Here is a 22,863-nt window from a genome sequence, read left to right as displayed (position 1 = left end):
ATTCTTTCCTTGTCAGTTCCATTTCTCCATTTTTCCAGTGTTATGTTGAACAATGCTTTTATTAACATAAGCTGTAGCTGAAAATAAGCTCAATGTTTGTTTAAAGCGTTATCATTTACTCATATTTCTGATGAGTGTGTGTAATTTTCATACTATATTATACAATTAGTTTAATATATGTAAATTATTTACATCTAAAACCATCAAACTTATTTTCAAATAAGAGTAGAATTTGGAAAATATATGAATATAAACTCCTTTTATTCCATTCAATGTGATATATATATATATACCTATATATATATATATATATAATTGGGAGTTTAAAAGAAAGTTAAAAAGGAAATAAATATTGAGAATGAGAGTGGAACTATTAAGATCTGAAAAATAAGTATACTTAATTTTTGTAGTCTTATAGTTGAAACAATTCAGTGTTTTATCACTGATACTATTCTATGCATTTTATATATGTTCATCAATTTTGAATTATGCTATAAATATGATATGGCATCTATTATTTCCTTTAATGTTTATGTCAGTGTAATCACTGTTTATTGTACTATTTGTGGTGTGTATTGAATAGTGCATAATTATTTTTAGACCTGTGTATGATAAGAGATGTAGCTTCCAGGATGAGTATTCCTGATTTCTGGCTAGTAGTTAATCCTCTAATAGTTAATTCAACAAATACACCATAAATATAATTTATTTGTCTTTAGAGAATGTTGGCATATTATGGTACCTATTCTTTTTTCTTTTAATCCAATTCATTTTTTTAAAGTTTATGTATGTTAACACCTCTAATGAGGACTCATAGCCTCTGGCATATACTTATTCAACAGATAAATTATTAAAATATAAACCCGAGTTGGACACAGAAAAACATCTATGAAAATGTTGTTCCAACTTAAAACATCATTTCAAGAATCTGTGTGTACAGAGTTAGAGAGAGATACATTATTTAATTTAGCATAACATTTCACATCCTAATATCATCAGTATTATTGTTGACAACTTTCTGTTCTTATGCCTCATAGACTAAGACCTTTTATGCATTTTCTCTTTTTTCCTCACTTCATTCTCACACCAAAACTAAGTTTTTATGGAGAAAGAAGCTATTTAGAATGTTAAAAGCAAACACTTCAGTAAATAACACAGCCAGGATTAACCACAGCCCTATTTAACTATAATGTTAGATAACTAAAGGTACGTTTAAGAGAAAATATAATATTAAGCAATAACTTTCAGGCCATGGTTACTATCTATAGTAGATTTATTTAAAAATGGATTTGTTGAGCATTACTGGAGGGTACATCTGGGAAAAGGAACATCTAAGGAGAAAGATGTAAATAATTATAGTGCAGTATACTGGTTCTGTGGTTTGGCTGGTTGGAGAACTGCGTGCTGTGGTACTGTATACACTCTATCATTTTGGGAGGGTGGCTTCTGGGGAAAAGTATTAACAAATGTAAAGCCTGCAGAGAGAGGAGAAGCAAAGGACAGGTTCAACATGGCAGCAAGAACTTTTATTTTAGCAAGTGGGTGGAGGGTGTCATCTTTGGGAGGGAGAATTCACAGGAGGATCATACCCAAACAGATCATCAATTCCATTTTGAATATATTGATAAAAAGTTTTGTGAGGGCTATGCAGTGGCTATACTGAGAATTTGTACCACAAGAGAGAAATATGAGTTGGAAGTTAAAGCTAGAGATAAGATATTGATGTGAGTATAATAAGATTGGTCTTAATTCTTCAACTTGCATTAAATTTGCTTTGAAATGCATTATTTAGCTTTAGAATGATAGAACCATTCACACACTGAAATACATATAAGCAATAGCTTTTATTGTTTGGTTATATATTTTCTCAAGATAATTTTTTTTCCAATAGGTTATGAAGGTGAGAATTTGATGAAAATCTTAAAAGACATTGAAAACAGCACAGAAATCATGTTGGACAGGTGGAAGTTTGAAGTCATACCTAATGACAAAGATGAGAAGGGAGACCCAGTGCCTTACAGTATCATCAATAATTATTTTTCCATTGGCGTGGTAAGATTTTCCACTAAATGTTCTTTTTTTTTTAACCAGTTCTGCATAATTACTGACATAAACTCTTATTTATGAAGATTTACTGCTTATAAGTAATTTATTTTACCTTTGTGTCAGCAAAACACCTCTTCTAATGGGTAATAATAGTAAAACTTCTGAATTTATTTAAAATCAGAGAATCAGTGATAGATTTTTAATGTGCTAAACAAAGGAAACAAACTATATGTAATTTTTTGATCATTTTTTAGTAAAATTAAGCTTAGAATTGTTTAAAAGGTTTATAAAATGGTTTATAAGGTTATAAGTTTCACATTACTAAAAGTGTGACAAGAATGCATCAAATGTTATCTTATTTTGAAATCTATATTATAATATCACAACATATTAGGCTTCTATTTATAGACATTATTTTTAAAATTATGATTTAGTTTAAAGTCTAAGAAAAATGCTGTTAGTATTCTCAAGTGGTTAATTAGTCAAAAAACTGATTTTTGACTTAATTTCTTGAAAAATTTGAGACTGAAATTAAAATATCATTTGGCAATTTAAAGAGTTATTGAAATTTCAATCCCTAATGAATTAATAAATTTAACAGTGATTTTTCATGTATTTATATAAATATATTACCCAGACTTATGAAGTCTTAAAATATATATCTACAGTGTTACATGTTATTGAACATATTCACCCAATATTAATCTATGTCATGTCTCATTTCTCCCTTATGGATGTGCATGTACACACACACACACACACACACACACACACATACAAATAGCAAACTATAGGAAGTATTGGTTGAGTCCATGATCCTAGATGTCAAGCTACCTTGGTAAGAGTTCTTTAACATTATTTTCTTGTCTTCATCAATTTACCTGTGTCATGATGGCTATTATTGTCCCCCTCATAGTTATAAATAATGTGATTACACATTTAAAGAGCCTCATATAATAATGCATAATGAAGGCTAAGTATACAATTGTTACAATAGTATGATAATAATTATTTATTTCAAGAAAAATGTAATGCATTTGATCATAAAAACCTGTTTATATTTGATATGAATGTGAATAGCAATATTTTAACAGCTTTATTGACCTAATTCAATCATTTTAAGTAAACCTTTTAGTGATTTTAATAAGTCTGTCTCATTTTAAAATGCTTTTATCACCAAGGCAACAATCCCCGTGCCCACTTGTAGTCAATTCTGAGTCCTTACCCTAGCTTCAAACAACAACTAATCTTTCTACCTCTAAGATTTGCCTTTTATGGATAATTCATATGAAAGAAACAATACAATACATAGTCTTTTGCATTTGGTTTCTTTCACTTCACATAATGTTTTGAGGTTCACTTATATGCACTACATGAAATACTGTATTCCTTTTATTGCTGAGTAGTAAGTATCCCATTGTATGGACATATAACATATTGTCCATCTATTCACAAATTGATGTAGGTTTAGGTTGTTTTAGTCTTTGGATATTATGAATAATGTTACTCTTTTAAGTCCCTGTAATTAATTTTTTTTTCATTTTGGTTAGTATACTTTTTTAACTCAAGGATTTCTATTTGGTTATTTTTTAAAAATATTTCTAGGCATTTAATTGGCATTTTCTATTTGAACAGTCATCATTATTTTTTCATTTTTTTTCATTTATTATTTAAGCATAGTTTACATTAGTTCTTTGATGTATTTATAATACATCATAATTTGATATAATACATCAACATACATATAATACAGTTTTGAAGCCTTTGTCTGCTAAGTCCAACATCTAGAATCCATTGGAGACATTGTTTTGCTTTTTTTCCAAAGTATGTGTTACACTTTCCCATTCCTCTGGTGTTTGTGAATATTTGGTTGGAAACTACAGATTATTATATATTGTAACCTCTGTGGATCTGCATTCTCCCACTGGGGTTATGGTTGTTCCTGTGTTTGTTTAGGGACTTCCCAGAACTAATTATATGGAGCCATTCTCCCTTGTAGTGTATGGATATACTGATGCCTCTGAATTTTTGATTTTCCTTTTGCTTTTATATTAACACTGGCTTCTGGGGATTGTTCCTACGTCAGTATGGTTGACCAACGTTTGTGTTTAAACCCCTCAAGACAGGAGGTTGTCATCCCTTTGCTGCTGTATCTGTATGTTCATTGGGGAACACATACAAACTTCAGGCAGTTATTAAATCTAATTCAGCTTCTAGTATCTGTTGACCCTTTTATGTCTTATGCTCACGTACAAGGCCTGTCACTTAGCCAAGGATGTGCAGATAACTAGGGCCTGCTTTAGTCTGCCCTGAACACATCTGCACCCCCCTTTAGTCTGTCCTGCACATATAGACAACATGCATACAGTGTTTCAGACAGCAAGGGATATGTGGCAACTTATCGAGGCCCATGGGGCTTCCCTGGTGGCTTAGATGGTAAAGAATCCGCCTTCACTGCAGGAGGCCTGGGTTCAATCCCTGGGTTGGGAAGATCCCCTTGACGAGGGCATGGCAACCACTCCAGTGTTCTTGCCTGGAGAATCCCAGGGACGGAGGAGCCTGGCGGGCTACAGCCACGGGGTCGCATAGAGTCGGACACAACTGAAGCAACTTAGCAGCAGCAGCACTGAGCCCCATTACGGCTGCATCATTCCCAAGACCTCCTGCTGAAAATATGGCTAGTTGCCTGGTTAGCTGCTTGCCTTAATCAGTTTTGCAAACTCGGGCATGCTGCTACATTTGCCACTGAGATGACTATTATTTTAGGTAACTCTCTGGGTAATGGAATTTCTCTAGCTTCCACTCCAAATCATGCTAGCTCCCCCGACTGTAAAGTCGCTTGCTTTCTTAGTGTGCCCAGCCCTGCTAGAACTATCGCCCTGGTGGAGCAGAAGTGTGAGGTAGCAGCTCAACGTTGACACGTCACAGACTGCCAGCGTTCTTATCTCAGGTTCAGTAGTGGTTTTTTTTTCTTTTTTTTGGTAAACAGTTGTCAATTTGTTATATGCCTCTGATGAGTTTTCAGTGGTCTTCAACAGAAATTATTTCTGTTCCATCACAGGAGACATCTGGCAATGTTTGGACACACATTTGCTTGTCATGGGTGAGAGAGTATTGCTCTTGCCAGCTAATGGGTAGAATATAGGAATGCTGCTAAACATTCCCAGTTCATAGAACAGCCCCCCCAAATGCACAAGAAAGAACCACATAGCTCAACATGTCAATACTGGTGAGGCTGAGAAACTCTGACATTAAGAAACAAATATTAATTACAAAACTCAAGATGTTGGAAAAGGGAAAATAGCTAATACCTAAAGAAATGAGAAGGAAAGCTGTAAGAGAAATGACAGGACATATAGCAAAGAATAACAAGAGCAAAAAAGAGTATGTTAACGAAATAAAACTTGATTATTGGAAATAATCAAATCTACTGCAAAACTGATGTTTTAAAAATATTGTAAAGAGAATTGCAAATAATATAGAATGATAAAGACCAAAAATCCCTCCACAAAGACAAAAAGTAATATCCTAACTGAAAATATATTAGGACTAACTAAGGAAGTGTAGCAAAGTTACTAAATATAAAATAAATTTATTCAATAGCATTCCATTATATAAATAATAATCAACACATTTAAAAAACAGCAAGCAAAAATGGGAAGTATCTAGAAATTGATAAGGAATATACAAAACCTACAAATAGAAATGTTAAAACTCTCTACAAGACATAAAAGATGAGAATAAATAGTTTCTATTCTTAGATGAGATAGCTTAATATAATATTGCACATTAATGTATACCTTTAACCTATAACTAATCAAAATTAGAGCTGGATTTGTATGAAAAATTTGAAAAACTTTTTCCAAAATATATATAACAAAGTAGCTCATTACATCTTAATAAGAAGAAATAGAGAACTATTTCACCAAATTAGACATGCTACAAATGAACTGGATAATTATAATAAAATAGTGTAATGAATGAGTACATGAAGAACTCAGTGGAAAAGCGGAGAGAAACTTGACAGAATGGATGTAGCCTGAAATCTGGAAAAATAATGGTGCTCAGTTGATATGTGTTCAAATACTAGCTTCCTAGGGGGAGGAAATTTTGCTAGAACTCTGTCTCACATTACATAGGCAATTGCTAGAAATACCAAAGTACTAAAGTTTAGATACAAGGTTTAGGGCCTAATAAAAGTATAAAATAATATGCAATGGCACTCATTTATGATTTTAAGGTAGCACAGAACTAAACCAGGCAGCTTTTGATTGTTTTCTTTAGAAGAGTGCTGTTCTATTTAACTTGCAGCCTCTTTCACTGAGTATGACAGGGGAAAGAGAGGTGTGAAAAGAGGGAGAGCATTCTTGCCTGAAATATTTACGTCTGTCCCAGCAAGACGGAGGATCAACACTCAGAGTCAAATCAGACCAGTAGACCTTATAGAGTTCAAGTTCTGGCTGTCACTCAGTGAGTTCTATTTGTCAACTTTTGATCCTATGCCCCGGTGAGTAAATCCAGCAGACAACAAAAAGAAATGAATCATGTACCTCAAGCTATTGCTGAGTATGTAATGAACAGCTGAATTGGAGCAATGAAAGCATAAGGGGACATTTCAATTTTTTTGCTATCACCAACATGAGAAAGCTTAAGATGGCACATAATTTGTACTTGAAATTATCACTAGGAACCCTCCTACTCCTAATTATAAGACAGTCTCAAAACTTTACTGTCAATGTTGTTTTCATTGTTTCAGTAGTTGCCTTTCATATGCTGACTGTAGGTGCTTTACAGTTTACATAAAGCCTTGCTTCAAATTTTTAGAAAATCTATGAGTTAGAAATATATAATCTTCATATACAGCATGATATAACCTTTGTATTAGAGTGGGTTTTGGCACAACCTCAAAATATTAGTGGCCTGACAACTGAAAATTAGTTCTTCCTCCACATGTGTTAAGACAGAGGAGTTGGCTTTTTGGGAGAGGCTCTGTTCCAGTTGGTCATTGACCCAGGCTCCTTTCTGTCTTATGGCTCTGTCCTCATCTAGATACATACAGTCCTCTCTATTCAACAACTGGTTGATAAAAGAGAGTGAAATATTGGCATTTGTAAGTGTTTTTCTTTTTAAATGGACCAGGCCTGGAAAATGTTCAGCTTATAACCCACTGGCCGTATCCTAATCAATTAATTACACCTAATTGTAAGGACGGGCTTCCCAGGTTTTACCAATGGTAAAGAACTCACCTGCCAATGCAGGTTAGATGTAAGAAACGCATGTTCGATCCCTGGGTTGAAAATATCCTCTGGAGGAGGGCACAGGAACCCACTCCAGAATTCTTGCCTGGAGAATCCCATGGAAAGAGGAGCCTAGTGGGCTATAGTCCATTGGTTCACACAGAGTTGGACATGAGTGAAGCAACTTAGCATGCACACAAGGAAAGGAAAGGAATTGTGTTTGCCCAAGAAGAAAAGGGGAAATTGGTAAATAACTAATTTAGTTTCTGCTAATTTTTTCTTTTTAATGCTTTTCACTTTTAGCCAGAACAATGGAAATAATTCTGAAGTCATACTTAACTCTGAAAATAGGTATTCATCTACAGTGGTGATCCTTAAATAAAAGCTTATTTATTATCTTCTTGTGTTAGATACTATTTGAGGATTGGCAGTGAACAGGATAGAAGTCTATGTAATCACTAAACTTAGGATATTGTGAGGTGAGACAGAATTGTCATGAGAGACTTACCATCTAGTATTAGAAATATAGATGATGGAAATTAGTAAGAAAAACTGATAGTTGCTACCTTTTAGTCTGATTTTGTACTTTAATGACTACAGATAATCTCAGAACTTACAGTTAGAAAATTTTTCATCCACTGGATCAACGTCAAATTCATATATGCCGTTAGTTTCACCCTCACTGTTGACTCTTCATTCGTTTGTGTAATAAACAAAAAAATATCTTTTTTCTTTTTTTTCGGTCAGGCCCTGGAGTTGTAGAAATGAATAAAAGAGACAGATCACCCCATTATTAAAATCTGGAGCTTAATAGTAAAAGTATTAAAAAATGCACAAATACAACTTTTGGGGGAAATTTGTGATATATACTGTGAAAGACAACAAAAGTTGCCAAGAGCTGAAATAAATTTAGTTCTCATAGTCAAATTTAGTTCTCATAGTCAAAGAAGGTCAGTATAAACAACATCATTTAAGAGAGGATCTAAGGAATACACGTAAGTCAGGTGGACACCAAAGAGATGGAAAGTGCATACCAAGCAGGTATAACTGTATGTGAAGAGCCTGAGGAGAGAAATGGCCTGGTGTGTTCAAAGACCTACAAGGTCAGTGTGCCTGAAACTTAAAGAGAGAAGCTGGGAATGAATGACAACAAAGACAATAGCAGAAGTGGCTGCTCCTGTGTCTTGAAACGACTTCGAAGCCAAGATGTGGTTTTTGTTTTTGAAGAGAGGCCATTGAATGATTCCGTGAATACAATCAGGAAATGAAGTAGTCCAATTTATGTATAGCAGAAGGTCTTCTACTAGAGGTGAAGTTAGACATTAATAGAAAGGTAAAATAAGTATCATAAAAATGACCCATATTGCATTGGATATTTCATTTTAACCTAAAATCTATAAATATAATTGAATTGACCAATTTTTTCTTAAAGGCCCACCTACTGTCATTTCTTTGAATGTTGGTCATCAATGGGGGTTCTACAAAGTTTGCTTGTATATATCACACTCCATAATAAACCATCTGTTATTTCCATTTTTAGATTCTTTTAAGTGGAACAAAAACTCAAAAGGCACTTGTGAAGCAATCTGAGTATAAAAATCCTTCTAGATTTTAACAATAGTTTCAAAAATCTTTTATAATGCTCTCTCTTACATATAATTCTATGGCAAAGAACATATAATTCTATAGCAGTTTCACAACTGCATTTATATCCAATCTTCCCAAATCATCTTTGTTTTCATATATAAAACACTCTTTTTGTAATCATATTTTCCATTGCTATAATAGGTAATTAAATTATATAATTATAATAAAGACTAAAATTGGCATAAACAGTGTTGGAAACCACACAAATGACTCTTGGTAAGTATAAACCTCAAAATGTGGAAACACTCGCAGACAGAAATAGTTGAGAGGGGCTGGAATTATACTGAGTTACAGGCAGCTTCAGTATCTTCAGGGGACAATAGGAAAGATGTAAGTGGGCCTCCTCTGGGGCAGGGATGAGCGTGCCTCCTTCTGGATCCCTGAGCAAACAGGACCCTGGTACCATGGCTAAGAGGGACTGCAGCCAGGTTACAGGGCAGCCTCAAGAGCCATAGTCTTGGGACTTCCCTGGTGGTCCACTGACTAAAGACTCCAAGCTCCTCAGTGCAGTGGTCATGGGTTCGAACCCTGATCAGGGAGCTAGATCACACCTACTGCAGCTAAGAGTTCTCATGCCACAAGTTGAAGATTTCGCATGTCGCAACTAATACCCAGGACAGCAAAATAAATAATAAATATATATTTTTAAAAAATAGATCTGTAGTCTACATTTTAAAAAGCAGTCAATTTCTCCAGTCTCAATTAACCAGGCTGGAGAGAGATACACCTTGTCAGCCCAACTAGGGATCCTGAGGCATTCTAGGACCCTTTTCTCTAAATGCATGAACTCTCTACGTCTCTTTGAGAAAGTACGGGAGAGGCAGTTTTAGGATTGCTTTCTCTCCATTCCCCAAAGCCTGGCTGGGTGCTGACGCGACCTGTGTGGTTCCTTAGGGCAGAGCCCCCCAATGCTCACATTTAGAACCTTCCTCCAGTCGCCTGAGGTTAGCCCGCCATCTGGAGGTGATCACCTGCTCTCGGCTTGCTCTCCCACGTGGGACGCACGCACACACGCACGCACGCACGGACGCGGCACGCACAGGGCACGTGCGCAGAATGCCAGCCAGGAGGTGGGGAGGGAGGAGGCCCACAAGTCTGTGCGGGCGCCCGGTGGGTCCGTTGATTGCTGAAACCATCAGTGTAGGCTTCCAGAAGCAGCTCATGGGCCATGCTCCGGGAGGAATCTCTGCATTGATCTCTAGGCTCCATTGCCACTCATTGAGGTCCAAATGCCCTAGTGACTGTGCGGCCTTCTCTCTCCTACCTGCTCCCAGCCTCTGCCACCCACTCCCCACCAAACTGGTGCTGAGACCCTCGGTGCTCCAAGTGAGACGAGAAAGAAGTGGCCTCTGCGGCAACGGCAGCATCCTGCGAGGCACAGGAGCTGAACACTCCATCCCAGTGCTGGGGGAAATCTGGGACTGAATGGAGCCTTTTTTGGCACTGAGCTGGGCCACGCTGGGGGAGGGGTCACGCCGGTAGAGGAAAGGTGTTCTCGCCCCCTTCAGTGGATCTGTTCTTGGATGTTTTGCTGTGCTGGAACTTCTCCGCTGGACTCCCTGACTCGGCAAAGGTACTATCTATTCCTTAGTGATTGTCGAAAGAAAGCTGTATTCCTTGAGGAGGGGATGGGGGAAGGGTGACTGCTGAAAACGCCCCCTGCGCTATCTTGCCCACTTCTCTTTCCAAGATTTTTTTTTTTTTTTAAACAAAAGGAAATAAACACAGAGCATAATAAATCTGAAAATACAGCCACAGTTATGGAAAATATTTCAATGGTTATAAGAGTAAATCATGTGCATCTGTGCCAGTAAACTTTACAATGTGGAAGAAATTGAGTATTGCCCATCTAAAAGGAAAAAGGTGAAATACACTGAATGGCAGTGGTGCCCAACATTTTTTTGGCACCAGGGACCCGTTTCGTGGACGACACTTTTTCGGGGGGTGGGGGTGGGTGGTAGTTTCAGAGTGATTGAAGCACATTACATTTATTGTGTACTTTATTTCTATTATTATTATCTCAGCTCCACCTTAGATCATTAGACATTAGATTCAGGAAATTGGGAACCGCTGCTGAAGGGGTAGGAACTTAGTTCTCAAACTTAAGTATGTATCAAAGTCACCTGCAGGGCTTTTTAAAATGCAGATTGTGACCCTCAAGCCCAGGCTTTCAGTAGATCTGAAATGGAGTCCAAGAATTGATGATTCTAACATCTCCCAGATGGTCCCAGTATCTCTTGTCCATGGTCACACTTTGAGAACCATTTCTCTAAGCATACAACCAAACAGGAAGAAGTAAAAACATAGTAAAAGAGCTATCAAAACTGGTGTCATTTAAACAGTCTTTCATAGCACAGATAATTCTTATATTTTAAAAATTGTTTCAGAGTATAAAGATAGAATGTTTGCCCATTCATTTTGTATAGCTAGCAAACCTCAATATAAATACCTCACTAACACAACCCCCAAGAAGAACATGTATGTAAATACAACAGTTGCAAACAACAAAATTAGCAAGTAAATTCAAGTCTTGAAATTAAGGAATACAACCTGTTGACTGAGTAGGGTTTATTTCAACAAAGGCAAATGTGTTAATAACATATCGCAAGTTTGTGATTTTTATAGTTGAAAACTACTGAAAATGTGTAACCATTTTCTACAAATTAACATGTAATATCATATTAATAGTGGCATATTAAAGGCATCCCAAATAAAATGAGAAAGAATGCAGGGATTATATTTGTCACCACTGTAGTTAGCATCTTTAGAAAAATGAGCTAATTTAATAATAAAAATTTAAATGTGTAAATATTGACAAGAGACAAGCATAATGTTATTTGGAGATGATACGATATCATATATAGTCAATATGCACCAACTAAAAATAAAACTAGTAAATCAACTTCCAATTGCCAAATACTAGATAAATATACAGGAAAATGACCCTAAATCCTCCTTTTATAAAATTACCTGTTAATATGAATATAAGTTTAGTTAATGTTATCAGAAATCTATGAAGTATCAAGGTTCAAGTCTAGTAAGAAAGACATCAAACCTGTTAGAAAACTAACAATGCAGATTTGTAAACTAAAACCTGAAAAAATCATCTTGTGTTTCTCTATGTGAATATATATTAAGATGTAAAATCTCAATATATAAATTTAGTCCATTGCTACTGAGAATTCTAGTAAGATTTCTGTACTTGTTTTGATAAACAATAGTTTACAATTATACAAAAATGCCATTATATTTTTTTGAGGTGATTAATATACTTTAATGGTCAGTTTTCTTACCATGTGCAGAATACTATCAAGTTAATATAACTAACGGAGAAGGCAATGGCACCCCACTCCAGTACTCTTGCCTAGAAAATCCCATGGACGGAGGAGCCTGGGAGGCTGCAATCCATGGGGTCGCTAAGAGTCAGACACGACTGACCGACTTCACTTTCACTTTTCACTTTCATGCATTGGAGAAGGAAATGGCAACCCACTCCGGTGTTTTTGCCTGGAGAATCCTAGGGACTGGGGAGTCTGGTGGGCTGCCATCTATGGGGTCACACAGAATTGGACACGACTGAAGTGACTTAGCAGCAGCAGCATCAATGTAACTAAAATATGGTAGCACAAAAATCGATAAATAGAGTATAAGATTAGACCAAAAATTATAAAGATATGCAGAGAATTCAGTATTTGTAAAATTTTGTAATTTCAGATCATTGGGTAAGAATGAAGTGCATAATAAATTAGTTGACAGAATTGGTTACTCTTTTGAATGAAAATTTATATTTCCATTCATATCCATGTTAAATAGACATCCAGTAGATTAAAAATGCAAATTGTATCCTGTATATTAATATATTGTATAGGATAATGTTAATATAATAATATCTTTTAGGTAATACACTTATAGGATATTGGAAGAAGATATCAAAGTATGTTGCTTAGGGTAGGAGAAACCTGTGTGAGGCAAGCTAGAAACCTAGAACTTATAGAAGAAAAGGGAATCAAAATTGCTTTTCATAATCTTTCATTCAAAACAGTATGTTAAAACTCATTAACAAGTCAAAGAAAATATTTCCAGCACAAGTAATAAGCATGGTGTTAATAAACTAAAATATGGAATTCTTAATAAAAAGAATCTAATATGAATGAAAAGCCAGATAATAAGACTACTAATGTTTTAAATTTATAAGGAAATGAAAAATGCAGTAGATTATCTTGTTTCAGATTATTGAAAATTACAGATAGTGGTAGTATCTAATGTCAGTGAATGTATACAAGAATACTCATAATTGCGTGATGGGTCTATAAATTTAAATACTTTTTTGGAGAATAATTTGATAGTATCTGTTAAAATGTGAGTACCCTTTGAGCCATCAACCCCATTTCTAAGAGTCCATTCTGCAGAAATAAATGATACAGAAGCCTAAATGATACCCTTATTATTTAGTGACATACAGTTTGGAAATATCTAAAAGTTTATTCAGTTTGAAAATGATATACAACAGGAAAAGAAGTCCCAATATTATAATGTCAAGTCACAAAGCAAATTGTCCGTAAAGAAACACTATGTCACCTATTCTTTTGAGAATGAGGATAATAGCTATTTTAAGGAGATATTTGGGATTGACTTAAGGACTTGCAAAGTTTTTACAACATTAACACTGATGCCTGATAAATGTTAAGAATGTTGATGTGGTGATAAAATATAATTTTTTATGTAGCTCTGTCTCTAAGAACATACTAAAGAGTCAGCAAATATATATACCTAAATGTTAACAATATTAACATTGGTGTGTATAGGTTTGGGGAGGGAAATGAAACTTACTTTTATGATTCAAAATATTGTGACACTTTAAAATTTCTCAGGGTTATTCAGATGTATTTAACTGTCGCTTAGCCTGCTGCTATGATGCTTACATTTACCTTCAAATATTCATTCTGACCTGCTCTATACCCCTGCCTCTTATAAAAATTGTTTTAATAATGATTTGAGATTTGATGTGTTTTTATGTGCTCAAGTGGATAGACTTAACTAAATTGTAATTGGTATTCTGATGATTCTTGTTTGTTTGATGCAGTCTCATATTTTGATATATTTATGTTCAGTGTTGCTGGACATTCTTGAAGTACTGGGTAGTATAGTGGAAGTCCGTATTGGAGAACAGAGCAGGCATAACCTCAGCTCTCAGTCTTTGTTTTCTTAGAGGGGTTAGACAAATGGATTTCAAAGTAGTGATAAGTTTTATGAAGGAAAAGATGCAAGGTACAGTGATATAAGGTGACCAAGAGTCACCTATGCTTATCACCTAGGATCTTTGTTTCACTACAGGATGGAAATATTTTTGTTTTGTATGACATTATTTGGTGTACTTTGCACAGTGTATTAATGTCTATTGGGTTGCCTGTACCAGACCATAATGAGTGCTTCTGTGTCAAATTTTCTGTTTGTTTCCTCTTTTTAAAACTTGGGCTATAATTGACTTAGAGCATTGTTAGTTTCAGGTATACAATATGATTCAATATTTGTATACATTGCAAAATGATCATGAGAGTAAGTCTAGTTAACATCCACTGCTTTATTGACTATGCCAGCACCTTTGACTGTATGGATCACAATAAACTGTGGAAAATTCTGAAAGAGATGGGAATACCAGACCTCTTGAGAAACCAGTATGCAGGTCAGGAAGCAACAGTTAGAACTGGACTTGGAAAAACAGACTGGTTCCAAATAGGAAAAGGAGTACGTCAAGGCTGTATCTTGTCACCCTGCTTACTTAACTTATATGCAGAGTATGTCATGAGAAACGCAGGGCTGGAGGAAGCACAAGCTGGAATCAAGATTGCTGGGAGAAATATCAATAACCTCAGATATGCAGATGACACCACCCTTATGGCAGAAAGTGAAGAACTGAAGAGCCTCTTGATAAAAGTGAAAGAGGAGAGTGAAAAAGTTGGCTTAAAACTAGTTTCAGGAAACTAAGATCATGGCATCCGGTCCCATCACTTCATGGCAAATGGATGGGGAAACAGTGGCTGTCTTTATTTTTGGGGGGCTCCAAAATCACTGCAGATGGTGACTGCAGCCATGAAATTAAAAGATGCTTACTCCTGGGAAGGAAAGTTATGACCAACCTAGACAACATATTAGAAAGCAGAGACATTACTTTGCCAACAAAGGTCCGTCTAGTCAAGGCTATGGTTTTTCCAGTGGTCGTGTATGGATGTGAGAGTTGGATTGTGAAGAAAGCTGAACACTGAGGAATTGATGCTTTTGAACTGTGGTGTTGGAGAAGACTCTAGAGAGTCCCTTGGACTGCAAGGAGATCCAACCAGTCCATCCTGAAGGAGAACAGTCCTGGGTATTCATTAGAAGAACTGATGTTGAAGCTGAAACTCCAATACTTTGACCACCTGAAGAGAAGAACTCATTCATTTGAAAAGACCCTGATGCTGTGAGAGATTGAAGGCGGGAGGAGAAGGGGATGACAGATGGCATCCCTGACTCAATGGACATGAGTTTGGGTAGACTCTGGGAGTTGGCGATGGACAGGGATGCCTGGCATGCTGTGGCTCATGGGGTTATAGAGAGTTGGACACGACTGAGTGACTGAGCTGAACTGAACTGAACCATACACAATTACAGGTGTGTTATTATTATTATTATTTGCTTTTTTCCTCATGGTGAAATCTTTTGAGACTTATTTTCTTATTTAGCACCTTGGAAATACGCAATTCAGTATTACTGACTGTAGTCTCTATATTGTACATTACATTCCAATCACAGGTGCTTTACAGTTGGCAGTTTATACCTTTTGACCCTGTTCACCCATTTGCATCCCCTCTCCTGGCATCCACTATTCGTTTTCTGTATCTATGAGCTTGGTTTTGTTTATTTATTTATTTATTTTTTAAATTTTTTTATTAGTTGGAGGCTAATTACTTCACAACATTTCAGTGGGTTTTGTCATACATTGATATGAATCAGCCATAGATTTACACTTATTCCCCATCCCGATCCCCCCTCCCACCTCCCTCTCCACCCGATTCCTCTGGGTCTTCCCAGTGCACCAGGCCGGAGCACTTGTCTCATGCATCCCACCTGGGCTGGTGATCTGTTTCACCATAGATAGTATACATGCTGTTCTTTTGAAACATCCCACCCTCACATTCTCCCACAGAGTTCAAAAGTCTGTTCTGAACCCTCTTACACTGTTGGTGGGAATGCAAACTAGTACAGCCACTATGGAAAACAGTGTGGAGATTCCTTAAAAAACTGGAAATAGAACTGCCATATGACCCAGCAATCCCACTTCTGGGCATACACACTGAGGAAACCAGATCTGAAAGAGACACATGCACCCCAATGTTCATCGCAGCACTGTTTATAATTGCCAGGACATGGAAGCAACCTAGATGCCCATCAGCAGATGAATGGATAAGGAAGCTGTGGTACATATACACCATGGAATTTTACTCAGCCGTCAAAAAGAATTCATTTGAACCAGTCCTAATGAGATGGATGAAACTGGAGCCCCTTATACAGAGTGAAGTAAGCCAGAAAGATAAAGAACATTACAGCATACTAACACATATATATGGAATTTAGAAAGATGGTAACGATAACCCTATATGCAAAACAGAAAAAGAGACACAGAAATATTTATTTATTTTTTTTAGATTCCACATACAAGTGAGAACCTTACAGTATTTCACTTTCTCTAATTTATCTCACTTAGCATAGAGTTCTCAGGGTTCATCAATGTTGTCACAAATGGCAAGATTTCTTTCTTTTTATGGCTAATATTCCATTGTGCACTATACCTCCTTTTTCTGTTCATCCATCAGTTCAACTTAGGTTGTTTGACAGCTTGACTGTTGTAAATAATGCGTGAATGAACTTGGGGGTGCATGTATCTTTTCCAGTTAGTGTTTTCTCAATTTGCTTCTTACAACTCCACTTTCTCTTACTATCTTCCCTTTAGGGGTTTGGCCTTATGCATCCCAAGTGTATCAAGGTACTTATTATTAGCCTTAAGACCCCTGGCTCATTAATTTTATTGATACTCATGGGAAGCGTGCACATTTGGAAATTGTAGAACCCATACTCCATGAAAGTTCCCTGTTGATTCACTTTTCTTACCAGTACAGAAAGCAAGAGAGATTATATATTTAAAATGCAAAGGGTATAGTTCAAATTAGTAATAGCTGCCTCAAATCCACAAAAGTTCATTGAAAGTGAAAGTCACTCTGTCGTGTCCGACTCTTTCCGACCCCATGGGCTATTCCATGGAATTCTTCAGACCAGAATATAGGAGTAGGTAGCCTTTGCCTTCTCCAAGGGATCTTCCCAACCCAGGGATCAAACCCAGGTCTCCCGCATTCCAGATGGATTCTTTACCAGCTGAGCCACAAAGGGAATACCCAAAAGATCATTATAAGTCCCTTTAACTATTAAGTTTTCCCTGCCCTATTTGTAATTATCCACCTAAACAAAACATGCCGTATTGCAACAAGGAGATCATTCATGTATAAGATCAGAGAAGGATGGATGTTAATACCAAGGATACTCCTAGTGCAGGGTCCAGTTTAAAAGAATAGCAGAATATTCATATGGGCCATTTACTAGAATTTATAAATGGCTTATAGAATGAATATTTCATAACTTCTGATTGTACTTGCATTAACGTATAAAATCTAAAATATTGGCTCATCATGCTCACTTAGTACCCTAGTTCTGATTAGTATTTTGGTGACAAGGGAGTTCATTTATTAGTTTATTCTACAAATACTTATTCATTGCCTGTTGTAATTCCTGATAAGCATTATAGTGGATACAGAGATGAACTCTGAGCCAGAAAAAAGTGTGAATTCCACCATGTCGAACATAAATCATAACACACATTCATCTTTCCTTTAATGTGGCTAGAAGATATACCAATAAGTAATGTTTCAGGAAATTAATTTTTGTCCCTTTAAACTGTCAGCATATTTATCTTATTGGTGGTTTACTTGCTGAATCGTGTCTGACTCTTATGACCGCATGGACTGTAGCCTGCCAGGCTCCACTGTCCATGGAATTTCCCAGATAGGATACTGGACTGAGTTGCCGTTCCCTTCTTCGGGGGATCTTCCCTACCTAGGGATCGAAACCAGGTCTCCTGCATTGCAGGTAGATTCTTTATAGTTGAGCCATCAAGGAAGCCTTTATCTTATTATTTTAAGGTTATGATATTAACTGAGAAATCTGTATGCAGGTCAAGAAGCAACAGTTAGAACTGGACATGGAACAACATACTGATTCCAAGTCAGTAAAGGAGTATGTCAAGGCTATATATTGTCACCCTGCTTATTTAACTTATATGCAGAGTAAATCATGCAAAATGCCAGGCTGGATGAAGCACAAGCTGGAATCAAGATGGCTGGGAGAAATATCAATAACCTCACATATGCAGATGATACCAACCTTATGGCAGAAAGCAAAGAAGAACTGAAGAGCCTCTTGATAAAAGTGAAATAGAAGAGTGAAAAAGTTGGCTTAAAACTCAACATTGAGAAAACTAAGATCATGTCATTCAGTCCCATCTCTTCATGGCAAATAGATGGGGAACAATGGAAACATGAGAGACTATTTTTGGGGGTCTCCAAAATTGCTGTAGATGGTGATTGCAGCTATGAAATTAAAAGATGCTTACTCCTTGGAAAAAAAGTTATAACCAACCTAGACAGCATATTAAAAAGCAAAGACTTTGTCAGCAAAGGTCTGTCTAGTCAAAGCTATGGTTTTTCCATTAGTCCTGCATGAATGTGAGAGTTGGACTATAAAGAACGCTGAGCGCTGAAGAGTTGGTGCTTTTGAACTGTGGTGTTGGTGAAGACTCTTGAGAGTCCCTTGGACTGCAAGGAGATCCAACTACTCAATACTAAATGAAATCAGCCCTGAATTGGAAGGACTGATGCTGAAGCTGAAATTCCAACACTTTGGCCACCTGATACAAATAACTAACTCATTTGAAAAGACTCTGATGCTTGGAACGATTAAAGGCAGGAGGAGAAGGGGACGACAGAAGATGAGATGGTTGAATGGCATCACCAACTCGATGGACATGATTTTGAGCAAGCTCCGGGAGTTGGTGATGGACAGGGAAGCCTGGCATGCTGCAGTCCATGGGGTTGCAAAGAGTCAGACACGACTGAGTACTGAACTGAACAATGATATTAAGTATTAAAGAGAACAATACATAATTATAAGGAATACTTAGCCCTCCAAAATAGATAGAAAGAATTTTTAGGATGCCTGCCAGCTATTACCTTACTGCTAATTGGAGCATCAGCGTATAATAAAACAAATATACAAACATCTGTATTACTTTTCAGTTAATTTTGCATAAAAAAAATTTAGAGACTCATTTTGAGGAGAACTCTGCAATGTGGTGGGTACCTGGGTTTGATTCCTGGGTTGGGAAGATCCCCTGGAGAAGGGAAAGGCTACCCACTCTAGTATTCTGGCCTGGAGAATTCCATGGAGTGCATAGTCCATGGGGTCGCAAAGAGCTGAACACTACTGAGCGACTTTCACTACAGTAGCAATAGTATGACTCAGTGTTTCAACCATAATAAATGTTAAAATGATGGAAGATTTAAGAAAACCCATTTCTCACTAAGTATATCAGTGATCTTCTTTGCAACTGGGAATATGCATAATTATGCATAATTAAAACCTATGAGTTATCTCCCCCACCCTCTAGGTTTCTAAGGGCGATTCTGAAAAGACCATGGATTATATCCATGGGAACGCTTCCACTAACATAAATTGTATCTGGCTTGTTGACATTGGTAGATATTCAGTCACAGACTAGTGCTCATGTAAGATCATCTTAGTCCAATTCTGTTTTCCCTACATAGAGTATTGATTTTGTAGCAGCTGTTAATCATCCCAGTAAGTTCCAACTTGGACCCTCTTCAACACAGAAGTCAGCACTGTGAGCAGAAACAAGCAAGGCAATAAGAATTTCAAAGGCTTCTGGAAAGGTCCTCCAGTTTTTGCAGAACATATCCAGAAACAAGTTAGTATCACACGCTGTGTAAAAAGTGAAAGCCAACATGAAATTTAAAACCTTATTCATATTTGTACTTCTGAAATTGGAAGTGGGTCTGTGATCCCTGTAGAATTACTCTCTGAGTCTGGAAGAAATCTGAGAAAGACTAGGAGACTTGTAGTGCATCATATATATTTCCACCCAGATATCCTATCAAATAGATATTTGTATGGCTGTGATTTGATAGCCTTCAACCCTGGTCTGTCACTAACAGGCTCTTACTTCTTCAGTATAGGAAAAATGTGACTACTTAATTCTCATAACCATAAATATCAGGTTAGTCGAATAGCATTCAGAATTCTTATAGTCATTAGCCTTGTCTTTCATGTTTCCCTATGCCTTTACTGCAAATACAAAGGAAATATCTTAACCTTATACATTTAACTGGACTTCCCAGGTGGCAATAGTGGAAAAGAACCCACCTGCCAATGTAGGAGACCTAAGGGGCATGGGTTCAGTCCCTGGGTCACCTGGAGGAGGGCATGGCAGCCCTTGCCTGGAGAATCCCATGGACAGAGGAGCCCGGCAGGCTACAGTTCATACAGCTGCAAAAAACGACTGAAGCAACTTAGCACACATGCATACATTTAGTTATGAGCACAGACTGGTTAACAACGTAGAGTTTTTGGTCTGGTCCTGAAATCAGTTAAATTAGACTCAACAGATTTGAGGCTGTTTAAATTTAAACAGATTTAAACCAAATCTCTTTTGTTTTAAAATCTCATTTCCTTGCTTTGTCCACTTCATTTACCTTTTTATTAAAACATTATATAATTTGTAAGCTACAACCCATGTATTTCTTAACTTTAAATTTGTTTTGGCTGAATTCTATTGGTCTAAAGATAATACTGTTATTAAGCCAGCAATAATCTCTGTATTTTCTTAAATGGGGAATTTGGATTATACATTTTAGAAATTAGAAACATTAATCAAGTAATGTCTACAATTCTCATTATAAAATGACATTGTTTTGAAATGTATTTTTCCACATTTTATGACAAGGAGAAATTCATAATGATATTAATGCTATATTGAATAATATGTTTTTTCTGGATATCAACTTCATATTTTTATTGGAAGATTTCATTTCATTAGACATTTGTTTCTGAAATAGGCTATTTAAAAAAGATTTATAGTATTTGAGTAAATTGTCAAGCACCAAAACTTAGTGATCTTAAATACTTGATAAATTTACCTCACAGCAGTTTATCTACAAATTTTCAGTGCAAATTCAGTTCTAACCATTTTCTTAAAATTACGTTTCTCTTTTATTGGCTCAGCCATATTAAACTGTTTAGTAAATTGCAAAATAATCCACTTACTCTTTACTGAATGATAAAAAATTTATTCATTAAGTGTCATATAAAATATTGAGAATTTTTTTCAAAACAGTTCAGTTCAATCGCTCAGTTGTGTCCAACTCTTTGTGACCCCATGGACTGCAGCACCCCAAGCTTCCCTGTCCATCACCAAGTCCCGGGGCTTGCTCAAACTCATGTCCATTGAGTCAATGATGCCATCCAACCATCTCATCCTCTTTATCATCACCTTCTCCTCTTGCCTTCAGTCTTTCCCACAATCAGGGTCTTTTCCAGTAAGTCAGCTTTTCACATCAGGTGGCCAACATATTGGAGTTTCAGCTTCAGCATCAGCCCTTCCAAAAAAATTTTCGGGACTGACTTCATTTAGGATTGACTGGTGGGATCTCCTTGCAGTCCAAGGGACTCTCTAGAGTCTTCTCCAACACCACAGTTTAAAAGCATCAATTCTTCAGTGCTCAGCTTTCTTTATAATCCAGCTCTCACATCCATACATGACTACTGGAAAAACCATAGCTTTGACTGTATGGAACTTTGTTGGCAGATTAATGTCTCTGCTTTTTAATGCTGTCTACATTGGTCATAGCTTTTCTTCCAAGGAGCATGGCTCCTTTTAATTTCATGGCTGCAGTCACCATCTACAGTGATTTTGGAGCCCCCAAAAAAAAGTCTCTCACAGTTTTCACTGTTTCCTCATCTATTTGCCACGAAGTGATGGGACAAGATTCCATGATCTTAGTTTTCTGAATGTTGAGTTTTAAGCCTACTTTTTCACTTTTCTCTTTCATTTTCAACAAGAAGCTCTTCCGTTCTTTTTTGCTTTCTGCCAGAAGGGTGGTATTATCTGCATATTTGAGGTTCTTGGTATTTCTCCTGGCAATCTTGATTCCAGTTTGTACTTCATCCAACCTGACATTTCACATCATGTACTCTGCGTTTAAGTTAAATAAGCAGGGTGACAGTATACAGCTTGTCGTTCTCCTTTCCTGACTTGAAACCAGTCTGTTATTCCATGTCCGGTTCTAACTGTAGCTTCATGGCCTGCATACAGGTTTCCCAGGAGGCAGGTCAGGTGGTCTGGTATTCCCATCTCTTTAAGAATTTTCCACAGTCTGTTGTGATCCACATAATCAAATACTTTGGTATAATAAATAAAGCAGATGTAGATGTTTTCTGGAACTCTCTTGTTTTTTCAGTGATCCAGTGGATGTTGGCAATTTCATCTCTGGTTCCACTGCCTTTTCTAAACCCAGCTTGAACATCAGGAATTTCATGGTTCATGTTCAGTTGAAGCCTGACTTGGATAATTTTGAGCATTACTTTGCTAGCATGTGAGATGAGTGCAGTTGTGCAGTAGTTTGAACATTCTTTGGCATTGCTGTTCTTTGGGATGGAATGAAAAGTGACCTTTTTCAGTCCTGTGGCCACTGTTGAGTTTTCCAAATTTGCTGGCGTATTGACTGCATCACTTTAACAACATCATATTCTAGGATTTGAAATAGCTCAGCTGGAA

At 36.7% G+C, this 22,863-nt stretch overlaps 1 protein-coding gene across 4 annotated transcripts in view; it reads left to right on the top strand.

Moving 5' to 3' along the window:
• The window catches only part of DGKB (diacylglycerol kinase beta), an 809,350-nt gene that overhangs the window by 339,398 nt on the left and 447,089 nt on the right, over positions 1-22,863 (top strand). For all 4 annotated transcript variants that reach the window (XM_043872850.1, XM_043872849.1, XM_043872848.1 and 1 more), the window contains one exon: positions 1,892-2,052. In XM_043872850.1, the coding sequence (XP_043728785.1) occupies positions 1,892-2,052 (161 nt within the window). The remainder of the gene's footprint in view (positions 1-1,891; positions 2,053-22,863) is intronic.

Source organism: Cervus elaphus, chromosome 18 (assembly GCF_910594005.1).
Source record: "Cervus elaphus chromosome 18, mCerEla1.1, whole genome shotgun sequence".
NCBI lineage: Eukaryota > Metazoa > Chordata > Mammalia > Artiodactyla > Cervidae > Cervus > Cervus elaphus.
This window is presented reverse-complemented; position numbering and strand designations above follow the sequence as displayed.